The sequence below is a fragment of the Oreochromis niloticus genome, linkage group LG7, assembly GCF_001858045.2.
Source record: "Oreochromis niloticus isolate F11D_XX linkage group LG7, O_niloticus_UMD_NMBU, whole genome shotgun sequence".
Lineage (NCBI taxonomy): Eukaryota > Metazoa > Chordata > Actinopteri > Cichliformes > Cichlidae > Oreochromis > Oreochromis niloticus.
In genome coordinates, this window is record NC_031972.2 from 4,642,539 (window position 1) to 4,662,114 (window position 19,576).

General features: G+C 40.6%; 2 protein-coding genes across 5 annotated transcripts in view; one reads left to right on the plus strand and one right to left on the minus strand.

Annotated features, from left to right (window-relative positions):
* Positions 1-15,402, plus strand: part of LOC100710644 (septin-7) — a 44,350-nt gene extending 28,948 nt beyond the window's left edge. For 2 of the 4 annotated variants that reach the window (XM_019360838.2, XM_019360839.2), the window contains exons 7-14: positions 199-291; positions 1,646-1,742; positions 3,555-3,566; positions 9,025-9,076; positions 10,064-10,189; positions 10,522-10,657; positions 10,974-11,119; positions 11,598-15,402. In XM_019360838.2, coding sequence (XP_019216383.1) covers positions 199-291; positions 1,646-1,742; positions 3,555-3,566; positions 9,025-9,076; positions 10,064-10,189; positions 10,522-10,657; positions 10,974-11,119; positions 11,598-11,637 — 702 coding nt within the window. In that variant the 3' untranslated portion in view covers positions 11,638-15,402. The remainder of the gene's footprint in view (positions 1-198; positions 292-1,645; positions 1,743-3,554; positions 3,567-9,024; positions 9,077-10,063; positions 10,190-10,521; positions 10,658-10,973; positions 11,120-11,597) is intronic. The other 2 variants (XM_005449283.4, XM_003439404.5) reach the window with 1 other exon arrangement.
* A 989-nt stretch (positions 15,403-16,391) lies between these two features.
* Positions 16,392-19,072, minus strand: LOC106096566 (C-C motif chemokine 3-like). Its single transcript, XM_013264499.3, has 3 exons — positions 17,784-19,072; positions 17,303-17,420; positions 16,392-17,142 (listed from the first exon to the last, which is right to left on the minus strand). Exons 1-3 carry the CDS (start codon positions 17,848-17,850, stop codon positions 16,950-16,952), a joined length of 378 nt encoding a protein of 125 aa, XP_013119953.1. The 5' UTR covers positions 17,851-19,072; the 3' UTR covers positions 16,392-16,949.
* Between the last annotated feature and the right edge of the window lie 504 nt (positions 19,073-19,576).

A 19,576-nucleotide genomic window follows, 5' to 3' on the forward strand; every position in this document is an offset into this window, starting at 1 on the left:
GTTGTTGCATATGTGCCAACTTCTTTACTTTCTACAGGCAGCACATACAGTGGCATGCACATATTTGGGCCTCCTTCCATTCAGTAATGTTAAACTAAGCAACGTTGTGTATCGTACATCTAATACAAGTGAAACTAATGTGATATCTTAGCTCTGTGAATGCAGATCTGTTGGTAACTGGTCACTTTCTCTCTTCAGATCATGAAAGAAATTCAAGAACACAAGATTAAAATCTACGAGTTTCCTGATGTAGACGAGGATGAGGACAATAAGCTGGTCCGGAAGATCAAGGTAATGAAGGACACAGTCCTTATCAAGCTTGACTCCGGGTTTTCTGATTGATCTCCGCAGGGAAACCCAAAGATCGGTGTGTCCTTTGGTCAGGGTCCACATATACAACTGCTGCTATCTCACTTATAAGGCTGATTGAATAACCGATCATCAGATTTAAAGACAGACTGATGAACTTTGCTGACTGTCGTGCACATAACTCCCTGACGCAGTCACTTTTGTCATGAATATACAGAAATGGTAAATAAGAAGTGAGATTTCTTCTACCGGATGCTTCCTGGTTTCCATTTGTCATCCAAAAACTGTTGTGTTTGAGCAGACTTTTGTTTCTAGGCGTCAAATGGTCCATATGGAAAGCAAATCGACAAAAGAGTTTGCTAAAATGCAATTTTGACACCAACAGTTTGTCTGAAAACAGTTTAGCTTTTACATTATAAACATTTGCCAGCAAGTCTGGAAACACTGACTATTGTCTCCAGACAAATTCAGACAAATCAGCAGATGATAGCTAGCTGGTTCCTGCATTGGCTTTTGGATTTTCATTGTAGTTTTGAGACACGTTTGGCTGACTTTTGGCAACAGAAAATCCAGATTAATTATATAAATGTTAAAAAATGGGTCCTTATGGTTTTGCTGATCATTTCTCCACTTTTGACTGATGACTTTGACAAAATGAGGTGATTATAATGATCAGAGTGAAAAAGAATGAAAACTTGACAAAAGTATGAATGTGATGAAGGTGACCGCTCAAGCTTCAGTGAGTGTTGATGCTAGCTGTTTGGCAGGAAACACACCTGACTGGTTACAACAGTTAGATGTGAAGTCATACCAGCTTTAAAGCTAAATTTCACTTAAATTCATTTATGGCAGATTTATTCTGTTTATTTGTAGCTCTGTATTCTTATTCTTGGACACTGCTAGAGTAGCTTAGCTTAATTAACAGCTCAGAATAATGTCTCGTTATTTTAAACTGGGGCTTATTACACCAGTTCACAGCTGGAACCAGCTCTTTGCCATGCTAGCTGCAGCTCAAATTGCTCACAGCAGAAAATATTGCTTCTTCTGTGTTAGCCTTCTGTTCATCATCCTGTTATATTGGGTGATTGTGCTGCTTTCTAAAAGAATCAATACTCTGAAAATGTAGGAAGATGGAAAATATCTCTGCACAGGTTAAAGTAGCTTAAATGGCATTTCCTATATGGGATTTCCTAACTGGATGTGTACAAGTGTTTCGGCCAAGCCCGTCAGCTGATGTGGGCTGGCACGGAGATTCACTGATTTGTCAGGATTGTAGCTAAGCTTGACTTTGTGGCTCGCCTGAACTAAAACAACGCTAAACTTGTTTGTTCTCCAGGAAAAAATGCCGCTGGCAGTCGTTGGCAGCAATGTCGTTATCGAAGTGAACGGCAAGAAGGTCAGAGGTCGTCAGTACCCATGGGGTGTGGCAGAAGGTAGGTTGACTCTGATCCTGTGCTGGAAAGCAAGTTTTCATTCCGTAGCCAAACCGGAAATCTAGAAAATGACCTAGAAAACAAATGTAGGCCCTTGAAACCTTTTATGATTTGCAGCAATGACGATTATTTTCATCTGTCGTCTGGTTTTAAGAGTTGCTGTATGTCACTGCACTTTGGTCAGACAACGACTGATGTGACAAAGAAGGCTGGAGCATGGTGTTTGAAGGTTGATGGTGTTTGAGAGCGTCCAGCAATAACTGTGTTCTCTATGTTGGAATGGATGAAGCATGATATTTCTGAGAGTGTGGAACACGGTGCATGTTCTCCACAACAACCCCCCGTACCCACTCAGTGTGTTAACTACCGGCTAACACAATGACTTGTCAAAATGTAAACAAGGAAGTCGGTTCAAAATATTATCAAATGCAACCCATAAAAGACAAAATATCACGTTGTGTAATGTGAAAATTTCTCAAAGAGCGTTGGCTTTTCTAAGAACTTTGCTAATCGCTGAAGCTCTTGTTTCCACCTCCAGCAAACTATAAATAAAAGAAGAATACCTTGTGGAGCTGAAAGGAACCCTGTGGCATTGATCAAATTGACACACAAACACAAGATCCCTCCCAACCCAGTTAGAGTAGACTTGAGACCTAGTCAGGTTTGGGTCTTTGCACCTGAGAATCAACTGGAATCCTCAAAACTGTAACTTAACCTCTAGGACTGTCTTCATCCACTAAGTTGGGGCCATTGAGTAGCCAAATTACATCAAAATGCTCCAATAAGATGAGACCTGTTTGTCAACAGCAGTATCACCTAGCTCTAATGAAGCTGTTTTTCCATTTATAGAAGACATTATATCGTCAATTAACCTACCAATGGGAAGTGCCTGAGAGATCAGCAAAAAGTGTGCTCACTGCCAACCCTTGGACCTTGCTCACGCCACAGCTTTGCTTCATCAGACACAACAAGAAGTCCACACATAGCCACATTCTGACCACATGTTGTTCTGGAGTCAAAGAACTTTTTCTACTTGTTCTTCCACCAGAGGAACCAGTTTGTTGTTTTTTCCCACTACAGTCTAACTGTTCTTAGAGTTGTACTTTCCATAACCTTGGGGATAAAACTCTGACTTTTATATTCTCCGTCATAGCAAACAACTCCTGTAGATTGAACGCCAATGAAGTCCAGACCCTGTTAATCATTTATATAGAAGAAATGAGTGAAAGTTTGGGCCGTCTTTTATACATCAACTACAATTTGGTTTTGCAGGGTTTTAAACTCTGATTAATACATAGTTCAAGGTTTAAAAGACTTTGTACACTACCCCCAGAACTGCATATACATGAAGTGACAGATACTGCCAGGGCTGTGTGAATGTACTGTAATCTGTTGGGATGCCAATTACATTTTGACAAGTAAAAAGTTATCTGGTTGGTTGTTTCTACATTTTTACCTTGTACACCTGCCTCTCCTCCCTCCAGTACACACACAAAACCACAACTCCTTTTGCTAGTGTTAGTCTTGACCCATAGGGATTCTGGAAAAGGAGGAATAGGTGTACGTAATTTGGGGTGTCACCGATAGCCGCAATGAATCTTCTTGCTCTTACTGGTTTGTTCACTTTCAATTGTGTTCTGGAAGGTAATTCACTGTATATTTCTCTTTCTCACTATATATATTTATATATAAAGTAATATACAGTTTTATTCTCTGTGGTTGACCGTTTATCAGTCTTTCACTATTTCATTCTTTCTTTTCTCTTTTTTTCTTTTCTTTTTTTCTTTGTCTATTCTGTTCCATGACTGACAGAGGGCATTTTTGGTAAACAAAGCCATCTTTCACTTTATTTCAGCCTCATTTTTCTCCCCCACTCTTCCTTCCCTAAAGTATATCCCCTCCTCCCTCCTGCCAGTATCTGCCCATTCCTCCTTTCCTTCCACTTTTCTGTTGCTGTGCTCTCTCATCATTAGGCTGATGGTCAAACCAATGCTCTAATCAGACTTGGGCTTTCTTAAAATCTTCCAAACACTCCCCTTATTTTGAAAGCACAAAAAGAAATGTGGACAGTTATTTTTGAAACACCCACCAAATACATTCATGTGTTCCTGGTAGACTCTCACCCCTACGCTCCTTGTTAATACTTAGTCTGAATTAGCCTCTAGAAAAAGCAGCCTGGTTCTTGATAGAATCTTAGAGATACTCAAAGAATCTGTAAGACATACATATCAGACCCTACAGGCCTCTGTTAGCCAATTATATGAACTAACAAATTTACAGTTTTAGGGGTTTTTGGTATTTGGAACCCCAAAAAAATCTCAGAACATTGTCGAGGAGAGAATTAAAACTAAATATCTCACTCACTGGTTATCTTATCTTTCAACAGATTCAGCAGATCAGAAATGTTAACTTCAGGGCAGTGTAATGAAGAGTGAAGGAGAAAGATGACACCAACAGTGCTTGTTTCACTCAAACATTTTGAGTGGGAAATCTACAAGAGGGTTATACAAGCACCTGCAATCTAGAATGTCCACTAGCAAAACAATGGCCAGCAAGCAGATTGCTTTAAACACAAAATAATTGAGACCAGGGGCATCAAATATAAGGCTTGGGGTCCAGAATCAGCCTGGCAAAGACTCTAATCCCACCAGCTGGATGGCTTTGGAAAATGTAAAGAAAGACTTAAATGTTTGATGTATCTGCATTTTCACAAGTCTTGCAGCTTTTTCTGCTGATAAAGACCTCCCCAATGGCCACTAACAAAACACAGAAACTGGAGTTTCATCGGTCCGGTCAACATAAGCCCAAAGTTGGCTGCATGTGGCCCACAATGTAAAATGATTTTGAAATCCTTGATCTAGACTGACTGAAGTCAGAGACGAGCAAGGCTACATAAACCTTATTACGTCACTTCCTTCATAATCATGCTGTATGCTAGTTGTTAGCATGGGGCAGGAGGTCTAGTGATCTACCAGGGAATCACATGACTGATTATTTATGTTATCTGATCTCTGAATTTGAAATCCAACTTTAAAAATGGAACATAATTTAGATTCATTGTTACTTGAGTACTGAGTATATTGTTACTTGATATTTTTTTACTATAGTTTGTATCCATTAATCAGTCGTTGTTGTCCCAACATAATTACTAAAATCTGGGAACAGTGTGACATTTAGCAAGTCAAGAAACACAAACAGTGAGATGATTGAGCTCATTTTGAAAAGATTACGCTTACCCAGGTTCTCTAAACCACTTTATTTGCAATCAGGCTAAAATAAGTATACCTAACTTTAAAATCTGCTGAACCAAAGTCGGGTATGCACTATGAGTTTTGGAATGAACCAGGCAGCAGATGACCTGCTTAAAGGGTTCACAACAAGGTCTTTGGTCGTGGCTCAGAAGTGATAGTCCTGCATAGCGCGATGTGACGGCCTTGGGCCCTTGGCCTAGCAAATCTGACAGTATTTGATATTTAAGATTACCATATCACAGTGTGGCTGCTGGCACAACCTTTACATCCATAACAAAGAAGCATTAAATGAGATGCTAATTAGTAAGACCGTTGTGGGGAAAACATATCAAATCCAGACAGAACAGATGGAGCAACACGTGCAAAACCGAATGTCGGGGATGCCAACTTTAGTTGAGGTAGCAGACCTTTTCGGTTTTCTGCACCCTCCAGCCGTCAGCGTGACTGTGCCAAGAATGAAGTATTGAAACAAATAACATAGGAATTGCTGCCTTGCATTGTGGCCTGGCGGCATGGGGCTGCGGTGCTTAGCACTGTCACGTCACAGCAAAAATGTCCTGGATTCAAATGCACCAGCTGGCTGAGGCCTTCCTGTGTAGTTTGCCTTAATGGGGTCTGTGTGAGTGCCTCAGCTTCCTCGCATAGTCCAGAGACAACATAAATCATCTGTGGGTGTGACTTTAAGTGTGAATGCTTGTCTGTCTCTGTGTATTAGCCAGCGACAGACTGGCAACTTGTCCAGTATGTACCCTCTCTCACCCTATGAAAGCTGAGATGGACTCCAGTCCAAGTGTAATCCTGAACTGGAAAAGTGGAGGAAAATGGCATCAAAGCCTATGATTTACTAGGTATTATAATGGTATAGGCTACATAATTGACATTGCACTCTAGTGAATTGGACCTATACTGCACAGTTTGGTTTGCAATAAACTTACAGATTTCTGAAATGAGCCTTAAAAAATGTGAAGATATGATGAAGGTCCGTCTTCAAATGAATTCTGAAACCAAGCAGACAAAGTCCTTTCTGCTGTGGTAAAGGTGTGAATTCTAAACCAAAACTATGGTTAAGTAATGGAGTCAACCTTAACAGTTCTAAGGAAGCTATCTTATCGTCAATTAATGTCAGTGTAAATCATGTAGTAACCAGCAATGGTAACGCATAGATTGATTCCAAAGCAGCTTTGGCTCCAGGCTACGGACTTTGTTCATTAAGTCAGTGAAAAGCATTTTTAGGTTCAGTATAATGCAATCAGGAGTCACCTGACTAACAGGGATTTTTCTTTCTCCCCGTATGAGACAAGTTCTCATACAAGCCAAACATTATATTGAAAACAGTAAATGTTAGAAGCCACAGGTTTAAAGCTCATATGACTGACTGCTTGTGTGTCTTGCGACACAAAGTTCCTTTTTTTTTTTTTTTTCTTTTTTTTTTTAAAGATACTCATGTTCCCAGATTCCACTCTACTCTAAATATTGACAAGGCTATTGGTCAAAATAACCACAGCCTACTTTATGATGCATTTAAAGATATTTCCTCTCAATTTCCTTTCAAATCTACCAGCAGATGTAAAGCTTTGTCCCAGGTCTGATGCTGTGAATAGTCATGGAGAAAACTAGAGGCTGTTTGGTGCTGAAGCTCCAGCTGTAATCGAAACATCACTCTAACACTATGGTTTCCGTCTTTGCTCCGATGATGTCAAACAAACTGCTGAGTCTTCACCACAAGGTTCCTTTCGCTGAGAGATGAGATGGCTGGTGTGGGCTGAGGATTGTCTGCAGGCCTTATTGTATCATCGGAACAAGGACTGGGAGCCACCATCCTAACACATTGCTTATAGGTTCATGAGCAGATAATAGAGAGTTAGAAATTTGCAGAAGGGCATGTAGCAGCTTCTTTAAGTCATTAAGGTAACATGTGGCTTGGTATCATGAACTCTCACTCATTAGTGTACTTGGAATTTTAATCTAAGGCTGTGAACATGTCTGCACACACACTTAATGCATGTTGGAGATTAAAGGTTGTTTGCTCTTGTTTCATTAAGCCAATGCAGTTCATCATCATGGCCTAAATAAACACTCCAAATAGACAGAGAACTCAGGCTCAAAATACCTGATGCACTGTTAACATCCATCATATTCTGATTGACTAATAAAGAACAAAAATTACACGAATTATCATAAAAATCTACAATATGCATCAGGTGTTTTCTGCCATTCAGCAATAATAAAAAGAATCAATTGCAACCTGTTTTATTTTTTTCCTGTGACCTTTGATCCCACGTAGCTCCTCTACTTGTCCCCTCTCTGAGCCCCCAACTGGTCATGCAGAGAACTTCATATAACACCCTACTTCTTCCAACCGCCACACTCCCTCTACAAGCCCTGCGCTCTTTAGCCAGTCAGCTTGGACACATGCAGGTTTTGGTGTTGATCAGGGCCAAATCTGGGCTGAATCTGGGCCAAAACGCAGGCCCGTTATGGGCCAAGTGTGAGCCGTAAACCCAGCTGCTCCAGACCCAGATTTAGCCCCCTGCTGGGTGCAGACAGTAACTGAAAAACCGTACCCCTCCCCTCCGTCAGAGCTCCCTCCTCTAGAAGAGACAGGAGGTCAATGGCTGGCTTGGAAGGCCAAGGGGCGGGACTGCTTAAGTTTCATCAATGGTAAGGCGTCCTCCTTGTTCACTGCCCTGATGATGATTGACTGCGAGGTGGGGTGAAGGCTAGCCAATAAAGGAGCAGCACATTTGATGAAGAGGAGGCTTGGAGATCTACCATATACATCTTCAGCAGCAGTTTATCTGCAGTCCTTTTCCAGAATCCCATCTGACCTCGTAACCTTGTCTTTTGTTGTTGAGCTGAAACTCACAGTCATCTAACTGTACCATGTCGAAATGAGATCACTTATGTTTGCTGTTTTTGACCAGGAGCTGTAGTTTGTTCTAGCTGTGTGGTGTCTCTGGGTCCATTTGTAAAAGGCTGTGGTCAGATAGGAGGCACAGTAAATGTGAAGATGCCTCTTTCGTAGTGATGTACCCACAGAGAGTTAACACTAAAATCTGCATATTTAGCATCTTTCAGATTATTTCTTTGGTTTGCAGGATTACTCTTGCAGTTCGCTCTCACAGCTTCATCTCACTTCCAGCCGCAGCAGCAGAGATGAAGCTTTGAGTGCTGATGATTTGCTAATCCCTTAAACGTAATACTTTAGGGTTAAACAGAGTGTCTGTGTCTCAGATAAAGCCCACTACAGGTTCCAGGATGGTGGGCTCATAACGTTCAGAGGTTTCTCTACACTTTCCATCCTCTGTGATCGCCGTCTTCAGTACGGAGCAGAAAGGGACAAAGTAGCAGTCAGTCAGTAGGAGGCGGTAGCGCCTACGCAGTGCTAGGTAGCTAATAGTGGGGAAAAAAATGTAAAAACAAAATTTTCAGGCATTAAATTTGCAGATGAGTACAGAGTATGTGATGTGGAAGTACTTCAAGTTGGAGCATTTACATCCTATGTGATCATGGCCTGATATCTTCCCACCTTTTTTTTTTTTTTTTTTTTTTTTGGTAATCAGTCTGCTACTTCTACTGATACTTTACCACACCTTTTTTTTCCCCTTTAAACCAACTACGCCTGAAAATACCGCACTCTCTGTGTACCCCTCCCTCTGTAACCGCTGGGTGAATGAACTTTACAACATGTTGCATCTGTTTGTGTGTGTGTATGTATTAATAATTTTAATCTTTTTTTCACTGTATCGCTGTACTGAATATGTTTGATATAATAACACACTTATGTTGATGACATTCTGCTGGGACTGCTTCTGTATCATCATATCAGGGTGACAGCTGATTACTCAGTTACTCAGCAGTTAGACAGCCATGGAGTGTAAAAATATGTAGATAATGATGCTTTAAATTCATTTCTAGCTTAAGACATAGTGATAATTACTGATTGTTACAGCGAGAACTCTTCATGTGTAATAATTCTGAACTTTTTCTCTCTCTCCCTCTGTTTTCCTCTCACTTCCCGTGTGTTTCAGTCGAGAATGGGGAACACTGCGACTTCACTGTGCTGCGCAACATGCTGATCAGGTGCACTATTTACTGCCCAGATTCACTTTGATAAATGCAATGTTTTATAGAGTTTGTAAGATCCACAGTGGCCACTAGAAGCCAGAATTATTCCCTGACTCTACTTTAGACTGGATATAGACTGGATCAGCTGTGTGGATGTAGCAACTGTTTAAATGTCTTTCTGCAGCTCCTCCTGGTGTGTGAATGAAGAGATCCGCAGTTTGTTTACATTTGAAACTCATAACTCATTCAGTGATCTAATTTTTCATTACACCTTAACCAGAGTATCTACATGTCAAATTTAAAGTCTTTTTTTAAATTTGACCTGTAGTGTTTGTAGGTTACTGGTCTTGAGAATTCACGTGTACTGAATAATGCCACAGTCTTCTCGCGAGTCGACGTCCTAGCAAATTCAGCCCAAGCTCAGACTGTGCAATACTCCGAGAAACTAGAGAAACAGGAATGCCATCTCAATATACAGGCCTCAGTTAGAAAGTTAAATGTTAAAGTTCATTACAGTACAGCGGGGGGGCGGGGGACCGAACAAGTCCGATTTGTTTCTAAGGGTTGTCAGGAGACAACCTTTTTGCTCTAGAAAGAGCGTGGCAGCACGGCTTAGACTTCCACCATAATTCACAGCGACACCTTTGGCAAAAAGCAAACAGCGTGTCGGCACAAACACCTCATACCAATCGTCAGCACGGTGGTGGACTCTAATGATTTGGGCTTGTTTTGCACCTTGCAGTCATCAAGTTGTCCATGATCTGTATACCAAAGTTTTCCAGAGCCTGTCTGACAGCTGAAGCTTGGCCTAAATTGAGTCATGTATCAGGACAATGATCCCAAGTACAGCAGCAAATCTACAACACAATGCTGTAGTGGCTCAAAGCACAGGATGACAGTCCTGTGAAATTTTTTTTTTTATTTTTTTTTTCACAGTGTGATCTCTTTATATTTAAGACGTCTCTTCTTCTTTTTATTTCTTTGCCCCTCCCCGTTCCTTAGGACCCATATGCAGGATCTGAAGGACGTCACCAACAACGTCCACTACGAGAACTACCGCAGTAAGAAACTTGCTGCTGTCACGTGTAACGGTGTGGACACCTCCAAGACCAAGGGACAGCTCACCAAGTAAGGCCAGCCAGATATAGACCATCAGTCTGTAAGGGCACAGAGCATACTGCTACAGATGTGGAAGCAGCTGTTGTCACAGTAATTCTGTATATGATAGGAACAGAAAGGAAGTATATCTTTACCTTTTATTATTGTTATTCCAGCATAAAGAGTCTCAGGCTAAAAACTCGAAAGAAACTAAATTGGCTACGTTAGTCTTTGCTCTTTGTTTCACAACAGTTCATTAGTCATGCACAGAAGTGCAGCAGCTTCTCTGAGAGTGGACGAGTTTACTGCTCTGAGGGCTAAAGAACAACATTAAGCCTCTAACCTCTTTCTGTGATCTGCAGGAGTCCCCTGGCTCAGATGGAGGAGGAGCGCCGGGAGCATGTGATGAAAATGAAGAAGATGGAGGCAGAAATGGAACAGGTGTTTGAGATGAAGGTTAAGGAGAAGAAGCAGAAACTGAAGGACTCAGAGGCTGAGGTTGGTTTGAGAAACCATGTACACATAACTACATAATTTTATCATTATTAATTGCATTCTTAAAACTTTCTAGTAGGTTTATATTATTTATAACATGACCAATGAGCATTCTTGATTGTGATTGGCTGACGGTTGTAAATTGTTATTACCTGGGTGTTTACTACACTAGTGCTGAGAGCTCAGTGCTCTGCAGCTCACTTGGATATTTTTCTTGAGCCTCCTGTGACAGCTGTGATCGACTCTTTCCATCCTGGAGCTTTAGTAGCTACCGTCGCTCATTTCCTTTCCCGTCTCTGTCGAATGTTTCGACCTTCAGCTGGAGCGACGCCATGAGCAAATGAAGAGGAACCTGGAGGCGCAGTACAAAGAGCTGGAGGAGAAGAGGCGAGTGTTCGAGGAGGAGAAGGCCAACTGGGAGGCTCAGCAGAGAATCCTCGAGCAGCAGAAGCTGGACGCCTCCAAGTGAGTAACACTCTGACCCGACACAGTCACCGAACGTTAACGCTCTGAGCCACGTCTGTTTAGTCCAGTGATCACAGATCATGTGGTCCGGTCTTGCAACATTGCAGATTGTGTATTTGATAAATGAATCACACTGAAATCTTGTTTATTTAATTTGGATTCTTACTCCAAAAAAGCAGCACTTGAACTTTAAAGCTCAAGTTTTTTAGTTCAGTGTTATATAAAAGTAATGAGGCTTTTAATTTTTTTTAATGCTGGAAACAGACAAATTCATTAGAACAAATGTGTAGTTAGTTTTACTAGTTTTAGCCCTCTTCATTATTTACAGACATTTAAAATAAAAATCAAACAAAATGGAAAATGGAGAGAAATGATAATTAAACAAATATGGCATATATCCACATTTCACTAATAAAGTCTGAAGCCTGCATTTTTGTTTCTGTTGACTTGATCTCATGTTCTCCTTCTCCCCTCACAGGACGATGGAGAAGAACAAGAAGAAAGGAAAGATCTTCTGAAGAGAGACGACTGCTCGCTCCAGTTTTACAAACTTGTTTCCTTTGATCCTGTCTGAAGTTCACATTGTAACGTGGTCCTCAGAACACAACAGAACATAACACATGGCATAACAACTCTCTGTGGAAGCCATTTACACACACACACACACGCACACACACGCACACACACGCACACGCAAACACACGCACACGCACACGCAAACACACGCACACACACACGCAAACACACACACACACACGCAAACACACACACACACGCGCAAACACACACACACACACACACACACAACAGCTCACACGCTCGTCTCTCTGCAGGGTTTTACTGTATCTCTTAAAACCTGTCTGTTTCCATGGGGAATGCATGTGTTTGTGAAATTCTATTTTCCTATATTTCCTGACAAGGAGAAGTTCGAGTTCCTCTGAGTTTTCAGTGCGGTGTTAACACATGGCAGGGACCATGCATGGCCATCGTTCACATGTAGTAGTTGTATGTTCGCTAAGTATTCATAGATCTGCAGATATACCAACTCTTTCTTTTAATGTTCTAAAGATTTAACAGGCGTGTGCACACTAAAGCTGTGAGGAGAAGGTAAAGTGTACGTGAGGGAAGGCAACTGAATGACTCTGGGTCTGAGGAGAGCGGTCAGGTGGAGCTGAGGCCCGGTCTCACCGCAAACTGGCAAAAAGTAAACTGATAATGCCTGAAAACGTCCCGGTAGCGTTTCACTGAAATGCAGGATCGTTCTCATGTGCCGTTCAGAGAGTTTGGAGGTGGACTGTGATTCTTAGGTACCTGTTAACATTAGTAGCTGTTTAAAATGGAGCGTGATCACAACACATCTTCATCTCCCATCACTAAATACATGTTTTAAATAATATTTTAGTAAAAGTGCTTCTCAGATTTTTCTCATTAGCAAATTCAGCCCTGCAATAAAAATTACTTTGTCCAATTAAAAAAAAAAAAAAAATCTTAGAATAAAAGTGTAGTTTTTTTAGCTTTTAAGTAAAAATAAAAGGATGCAGAGTTGGTTTACATTCCAGAGCTCGTTCACTTGTTAGCAATTACATCTTTTAAGTTAAAGAACTTTCTCTCGTCAGACACACAAAACAAGCAAAAAACACATTTTTAACATTAGCAATGTAGAAATTACAAATGAAAACTAATCTATTAAAATTTGCCTCCTGTACTTTGAATGGCTTTGTTAGCAAATACACTTTTCTCCTGTTCCAAATGTATCTTTTAATACTTATTGTTTTCTTGTAAGTCACCTGGAAAAAAGTCATTTTGAGGTCATTTAGCAGTGTTATTATATTCAATGACTTACAAACATAAAGTGTCCTCTCCTTTGTGACCGAAAACTTAAATATCTGTTGACAGCTTCCTAGCAAAAACTGCTCTCTATTTTGGACTCTGTACCTTCAAAATTTTAGTGTCCAGGCTCACTGGTACAAATACAGAGAATTATTTTGAAAGATTTGCCAGATTTGTGGCTGTTGGTGGACCGGGCCTTCAGATGGGATCGTGCTGTAGGAGTTTCTTTACTAAATGTTTTGTCTGAGGACGTGCTCGGATCTAAAGCTTGCAGACTGGAGGGGAGGAAGCATGTGTGTCACAGCAGCCAAGATATTGTCATTGCAGTGTGTGTGTGTGTGTGTTAACAATTTTTGAATAAATGACAATATGCAAAAAGCCTGATCGGTGTCTGAAAACTTTACAGGTTACAGTGCTAATAAAGATGTTTTATATTGTAACGTGAGTGATGGATGTTGTCTTAGACCCGAAACCCTGATGTTCACATTTCTGTGACATTTTTCCTTTTGGGTCCAACCACCAAAGGGACGACTTATCAGAAAGCTGAAATCTTCCTTTCACCTTCCTTTTAAGAAGACGTTTGCCAAAAACAGCCAAAACTTTGTTTGGCTTTATTTTAGAGGATTATATTTGTATATGTTCCAAACAGCTTGTGCACGCAACAAAACGCCAGCCCTCTCTTAAACTGTTAAACAGGTTATATAGATGACATGTTCAGGAGCTTTCCCAGAGTTGTCATGTTTTATTTTCATATGACGATTATATTAATAATACTCTATGTACGGTTGAAGAAAGACTCTTTAATTCCCTTGTAGTTTTCTTAAATGTTTTAGTGTGGCGGGCGTGGTCCTGCATGGCATCCGCAGTCATGAGTCATGCTCCGTCCGCTTAAAATCTGTACTGGGTCTTGTGATTGGAGTTGTTGATCTGGCAGCAGGAGAGCTGCAGCTGTGTCTTTGTAACAGCAACCATGCGTTTGATAAGTAATAAAGTATGCTGCAAAGCATGTTCATGTCGTCGGTTCTGCCGTGGTCATTTACATTTAGATTACTGTATTTTTCACACTATAAGGCGCACTTAAAATCCTTTAATTTTCTCAAAAATCGACAGTGCACCTTATAATCCAGTGAATTCTGGTTGTGCTTGCTGACCTCGAACCGATTTTATGTGGTACACAGCGCTCAAATATCTGTCAAAACATGTTTTAGTAGGACTTCGGTAAGCTGCGAACCACACCGTTTAATGGATTGTCAGAGCATTAGAGCTACTGTAGTCAGGAGCCTCGCAGAGTAATCTGGGTCCTAAACTCTGTCCTGTTCAGGTCCTAAAGTCAAACAAACACTGCAGCATCACTGAGAGTTAAAACAGCCTAAATTCTTTCATCTTTAATAAATTAATGACCAGGTGTAACAATTAAGTTTAACATCCAGGCATCCATGAAAACAGAATTTATTAAATTTACCAGCGTTAGATATTAGCAGGAAATTAGCTCACTAGCTTCCACCTAAACCTAAAATACCATGTTCTGACTGAGAGATTTCTGAAAAATTCAAACGTACAGCTCTGCTATCACTTCCAACGTAAATAAAGACAGAAAACTAAACAGCAGTGACGTTTGTAGGGTTACTGAAGTTGGACTAGCTCGTATATAATGATGTGCTATGTGATCGCTAGCGACACAGCTATCTTAGCGTAACATAAGCACAGTGAAGCTGGAGGATGAATGCTTTTTTCCACTCGATAAAAGTTATCCTAAGGGTTCGCGATGGTTAGGGACAAATGCAATCGCATGGCAGGATGCTTTAAACTTCCAAACTTCAGTCAGGAGAGGCACCTTATAATCCGGTGCACCTTACCTGTTCATCGACAGTGCGCTTTATAGTTCAGAGTGCGCCTTTTGGTCCGAAAAAAACTAGTTTCATTTAGAGCAAAAGGGACGAAGCTTACACTTAAGCATACTTCATATTACCCGTATGGATTTGTTTATGATGGTAATGCATATATATTGTGTACATACTGGAGGCTCCTCAGTGGCGCTTTTTTCTCTTTGTTTGTATTTGGTTATTCTGTTTTTTATATATAAATATATGTCTGGAATGAACCACAATTTTTACTTAGAACAGAACTTGAAGTGTAAAACTCGCCCTAGAAACATTTCCATACATCTATATGATCGCATAGAAACTGTATGCATCTTTGCCAATGAGCGCGCCTTCTCAGGACCCTTCTGTTTAATTCTCTGGTCCTACAAGATGGAATTTTACTTTGAAATGCTTGGGAACCACCCACCCATCAAATAACATGTTCGATACTTTTTTTTTTCTTATTTTTTGTAATATTTTCTTTATGTATATTTACATATACACATAGTTTTCTACTTCATTTTGTTTTCTCATGTGTTCTGTCTCTAACTGTACATGGTTAATATTAAAGTTGAAAAATTTATGCTAGAACTCCCATCGTGTGCATGGATTTCTTCTGAACTGTTAATCATTGAGGACCAGTGTGTCCCAGTTTGTCCCAATACTTTTGTCCATAATAACTGAAGGCAGCCCCTCCCCCAGCACTGAATAGGATAAGCAGAGGAGAGCGAATGGATGGATAACTAGTGAAATTAATTTTTCATTCAACATTATACCCAAATTATCAAACTGATATAATAATTGTAAACTCAAAAAATAATTGTTGTAAAAATAAATATATATCCTCACTTCTGCATTCACATATTTTTCTGTTAATAGAGGAGTTACAGCTTCACTATGGAGGATAATACATCACTGTGGCAAACAGTCCTTGTATCAAAGAGGCAGTGAAGGATGAAGATGTGCTGAAACTGGAAAGAAAAACCATCTCAGTGAAAGCTGCCGGATCAGCTCACATAAGGCTCCAATTTTCATTTCATTTTAGATATATTTTTTAATTATAAATTATATAATAATAAAATAATAAATCATGTAGGCATGCAGACTGCTGGTATCACTGATCCATTTATTTAACAGTTGGGTTTACCTGTCTGTATCTCAGAGACAGAGCAGGCCGTCTAACTAATCAACAGGTCGGTGCTTAAATCCCTGGCTGCTCCAGGCTGCATGCCAAAGTTTCCTCGGGAAATATGCTGAACTCACAGTTGCTCTCTGACCGTGTTCATCAACATCCACGTGTAACGCTGACAGCAGCGTTACACGTGCCCACATTTGTGACAGGACACTTAAAATCTGTTAACAGCTGCGTAGCATGAGCTACTTTTTCCATTTGGACTTCGAACCTTCAAAGTTCTAGTGCCCAGACATCTTTCTGTTGCTCACTGCTACAAATTCGCCAATAAAAATTCTAAATTGAAAAATTTCCAGATTTGTGGCTGTCAGTGGACCAGGCGTTTCTCTTCCCAGAGTTGTAACGTTTTATTTTCATGTGATGATGATTGTATTAATAATACTCGATATACACCTGAAGAAAGACTCTTTAATTCCCTCGTAGTTTTCTTAGATGTTTTTCAGACTGCATTTACAGCAAAAGACACAAAGCTTACATCTTCAGGATATGACATATTACCCATATGGATTTGTTTATGATGGTAATGCATATATATTGCTTACATACTGGAAGCTGCTCTGTGGCCTGTGGTTAATATTACAGTTGAAAAGTTTGCTATAACTCCCAATGTGTGCACTTCTTTTTAAAGTCTCAGAAAACACATGATATTTTAATAAGTCAAATATTTGCAGCATTTCTGGATGATTTCAGAGTTTTTCATAATTAAAGAGCAATAAAGACAAATAGTAAAGCTGCTGTCACTTACCAATGATGAGAAAATAAATATTTAAAATTTTAATTTCTCTGTGTGTAATGTGTAACTACCGTATGGTTTAGACTGTTATCAGTGGCCTTCCTGTATTCAGCTGCATCTGTAATTCTCTCACTTCTAGCAGACACAACAAACAAGCATGACTTTGTCTTGATGTTCTTCAGTCACTGTGGATCCTTTATTATTATTTAACTTTCATTCATGGTGACTCCACTCTGGATTAGGACAGCTGGGAAGGCCAGCTGAGGAGAACTGCTTCATGTAGACCAGAGAGTGGGTCGTCTTTTGAGGTACAGGGGGAACGTACTCTCTCTCTTGTTTGACAAATTGTTCCATTGCCCACTCTGCAGTCTGTTTCACACAGAAAAGCCTTCTGGGTGTCTTGATTCTGCAGAAAAATCAGTATCATTATTTTGCTCTCATATTTACAGATTTTACTCTTAATAGCAGAGTTACGGCGTCAATGTGGACGATCATACATTACTTATACATTAGTTCATGGCAAACATTAGTGATCGTGTCAAAGAGACAGTGAAAGACAAACTTACACAAATGCTGGTGTGGAGCACTGACTGTGAGTTTTCACGATGGAGACGATGTGCGCCTTTGGGATCCGTTTGTCAAAGAAGTGAAAACAGCAAAGGTCAGGTGAAATCACTGTCTTAGCTGCAACAGAAAAACAGGGATTACTCAGTGCTGTGTCTGCTTCTAATGACTTCTCCAACATACCAGATATAATTAAGGTTAATGCTCATCAGGTAACAAAATACAATTTGTTATATCTTAATGGAAGATACAGTTTGAAGGCTCTTATTTTATGTCTTGGAGGCAGATTATTAAGCAAAGACATGAAAGATAGAGATAGATAGAAGATACAAAAACAAATTTAAGGAAAATATCTGTCTCAATGAAGGACATGCCGAACATGTGACCACACTTTTTCCACAAGGATTCAAGCTGACTTTGAAGAGTGAGAAAATGACAGCGAAGAACTTCCAGCCCACTTACGACCAACTTTGGCAGACTTACAGGCATCGCTGTGGTAAACGGTGAACAGCACGAGCAGCAGTCCCACTGTCAGGCTGAGAGTCTTCATGCTGACTTCACTGTAGACCTGATGAATCCTGATGTTTCAGAAGATGTCTGAATGAACGGTCCGATCACCCTGCTTTAAGTCATGTTCTCATCTGCATATTCAAACCATTTCTTAGAAACTGGAAAAACGATCAACAACCCCAAAGGTGGTTAATAGATTGGGTTTTTCTGTACCATGAGACAACAGGAAGTTTCAGGGACTTAATATATCTGATAAAACGCTCAAACAAACCACTCAGTGTTTTACAAATACATTACATTGCATGCACTTAATCTTAGTATCACATACACTCAAATTTGTAGGCCAAGTTGCAAATATCAAGGTCTTATGATTCAGGCTGCAGAGGAATCACAAGGCAACTCATAAGACAACTGCACATGTCTGATGTGCATCAGTTCAGTTTATTCAAATCATTTACTGCACACAAAAAATTAAAAGTGCGTTTGCATAGTCATACTCAGGTTTTCCACACAATAATGTGTAATATAGGTGTGTTATGTTTACATACACCATATTTCCAGGTTGGATTGGAGTCAGTTACAAAATTACTCCAGTTAAAGTTAGAGACTGTGGTTTTGATTAACCGTAAACACATTCATTGTTCTTTGTGTGCCTGCGTGCGTGCCTGCGTGTGTGTGTGTGTGTTACAAAAGGCCACAATCATGCCAACCTCTAACCAAGGAACTGCAAGAAAAGGTTTAAAATGCTGAGGTCGTGGCCAGCTGGACGCCCACCTTGAGTCTGATTCCTCCTGCTGAAGAACCTCCAGTCTTCAGTCCTCATCCTCATACAAGCAAGCTGCTTCATCCGTCAACCCAACCTGGATTACCTTCCTCAACTGCTCACACTCCAGTGTTAACACTTACTTGGATTTCAAATGGCATTTTCCTTTTAATGAGGATTTAACATTGTCTCCTCTTTCTGGTGGATCTTTTCCTCCCTGACCTGTGGATCCATTACAGTTATTTAACTTTGATTCATAGTGACTCCCCTCTGGATTAGAACGGCTGGGAAGGCCAGTTGAGGCCATCCTACATGAATAGGATGAGGGACCTATGGAATCTTCGATACCCAGCATCCACACTGATGGCGAAACAGCTAGTAGCTCAGTTTTTCAACATTCGGAAGAAGGGACTGCTCTCAAGGGGGAGCCAGGACGACAGGTCAGAGGGGAGATATCATCACCCCACACACGGAGCAATACTGGAAGAGCATATATGGGAGAAGGACCCAACCCATAACGGCAATGCTCAGTGGTTAGTGGATCTACGCGTCCACAGCAACCTCCCTGAACAGGGTCCAGTAGTCATCACAGTGGCAGACATCCAAGAAAGCAGGACCCTAAGAGCCTTCATCAGGGTCATGGGGATGTGGCGTACAATGCAAGAGGCCAACTTTAAGCCAGTAGCACAAGTCACCATCAAATGCGGGATGTACCAAGGAGATACTCTGTCCCCACTGCTGTTCTGCATAGGCCTGAACCCCCTCAGTGAGATCATTAACATTATCTACGGATACTGACTACGGAATGCGACAACCATCAATTGTCAATTGACAGCAAACATCTAAGATGGCCCCAACTGACTGCGTGCTCATTGAATACCTCAGCAGAAACCCAAGAAAATGGAGGAAGAGGAGGAACCATCATGGAACAACAGGCCCCTGCACGGTATGTACCACCGGCAGATAGAGGAGGTGGCTGACATCCAGAAATCCTACCAGTGGC

Coding starts and splice junctions, on each gene's coding strand:
- LOC106096566 (XM_013264499.3), bottom strand. CDS start 17,850: ATGAAGACTCTCAGCCTGACAGTGGGACTGCTGCTCGTGCTGTTCACC. Junction 17,421..17,783: donor CGTTTACCACAGCGATGCCT/GTAAGTCTGCCA, acceptor TTTCTGTTGCAG/CTAAGACAGTGATTTCACCT. Junction 17,143..17,302: donor TGCTCCACACCAGCATTTGT/GTAAGTTTGTCT, acceptor ATTTTTCTGCAG/AATCAAGACACCCAGAAGGC.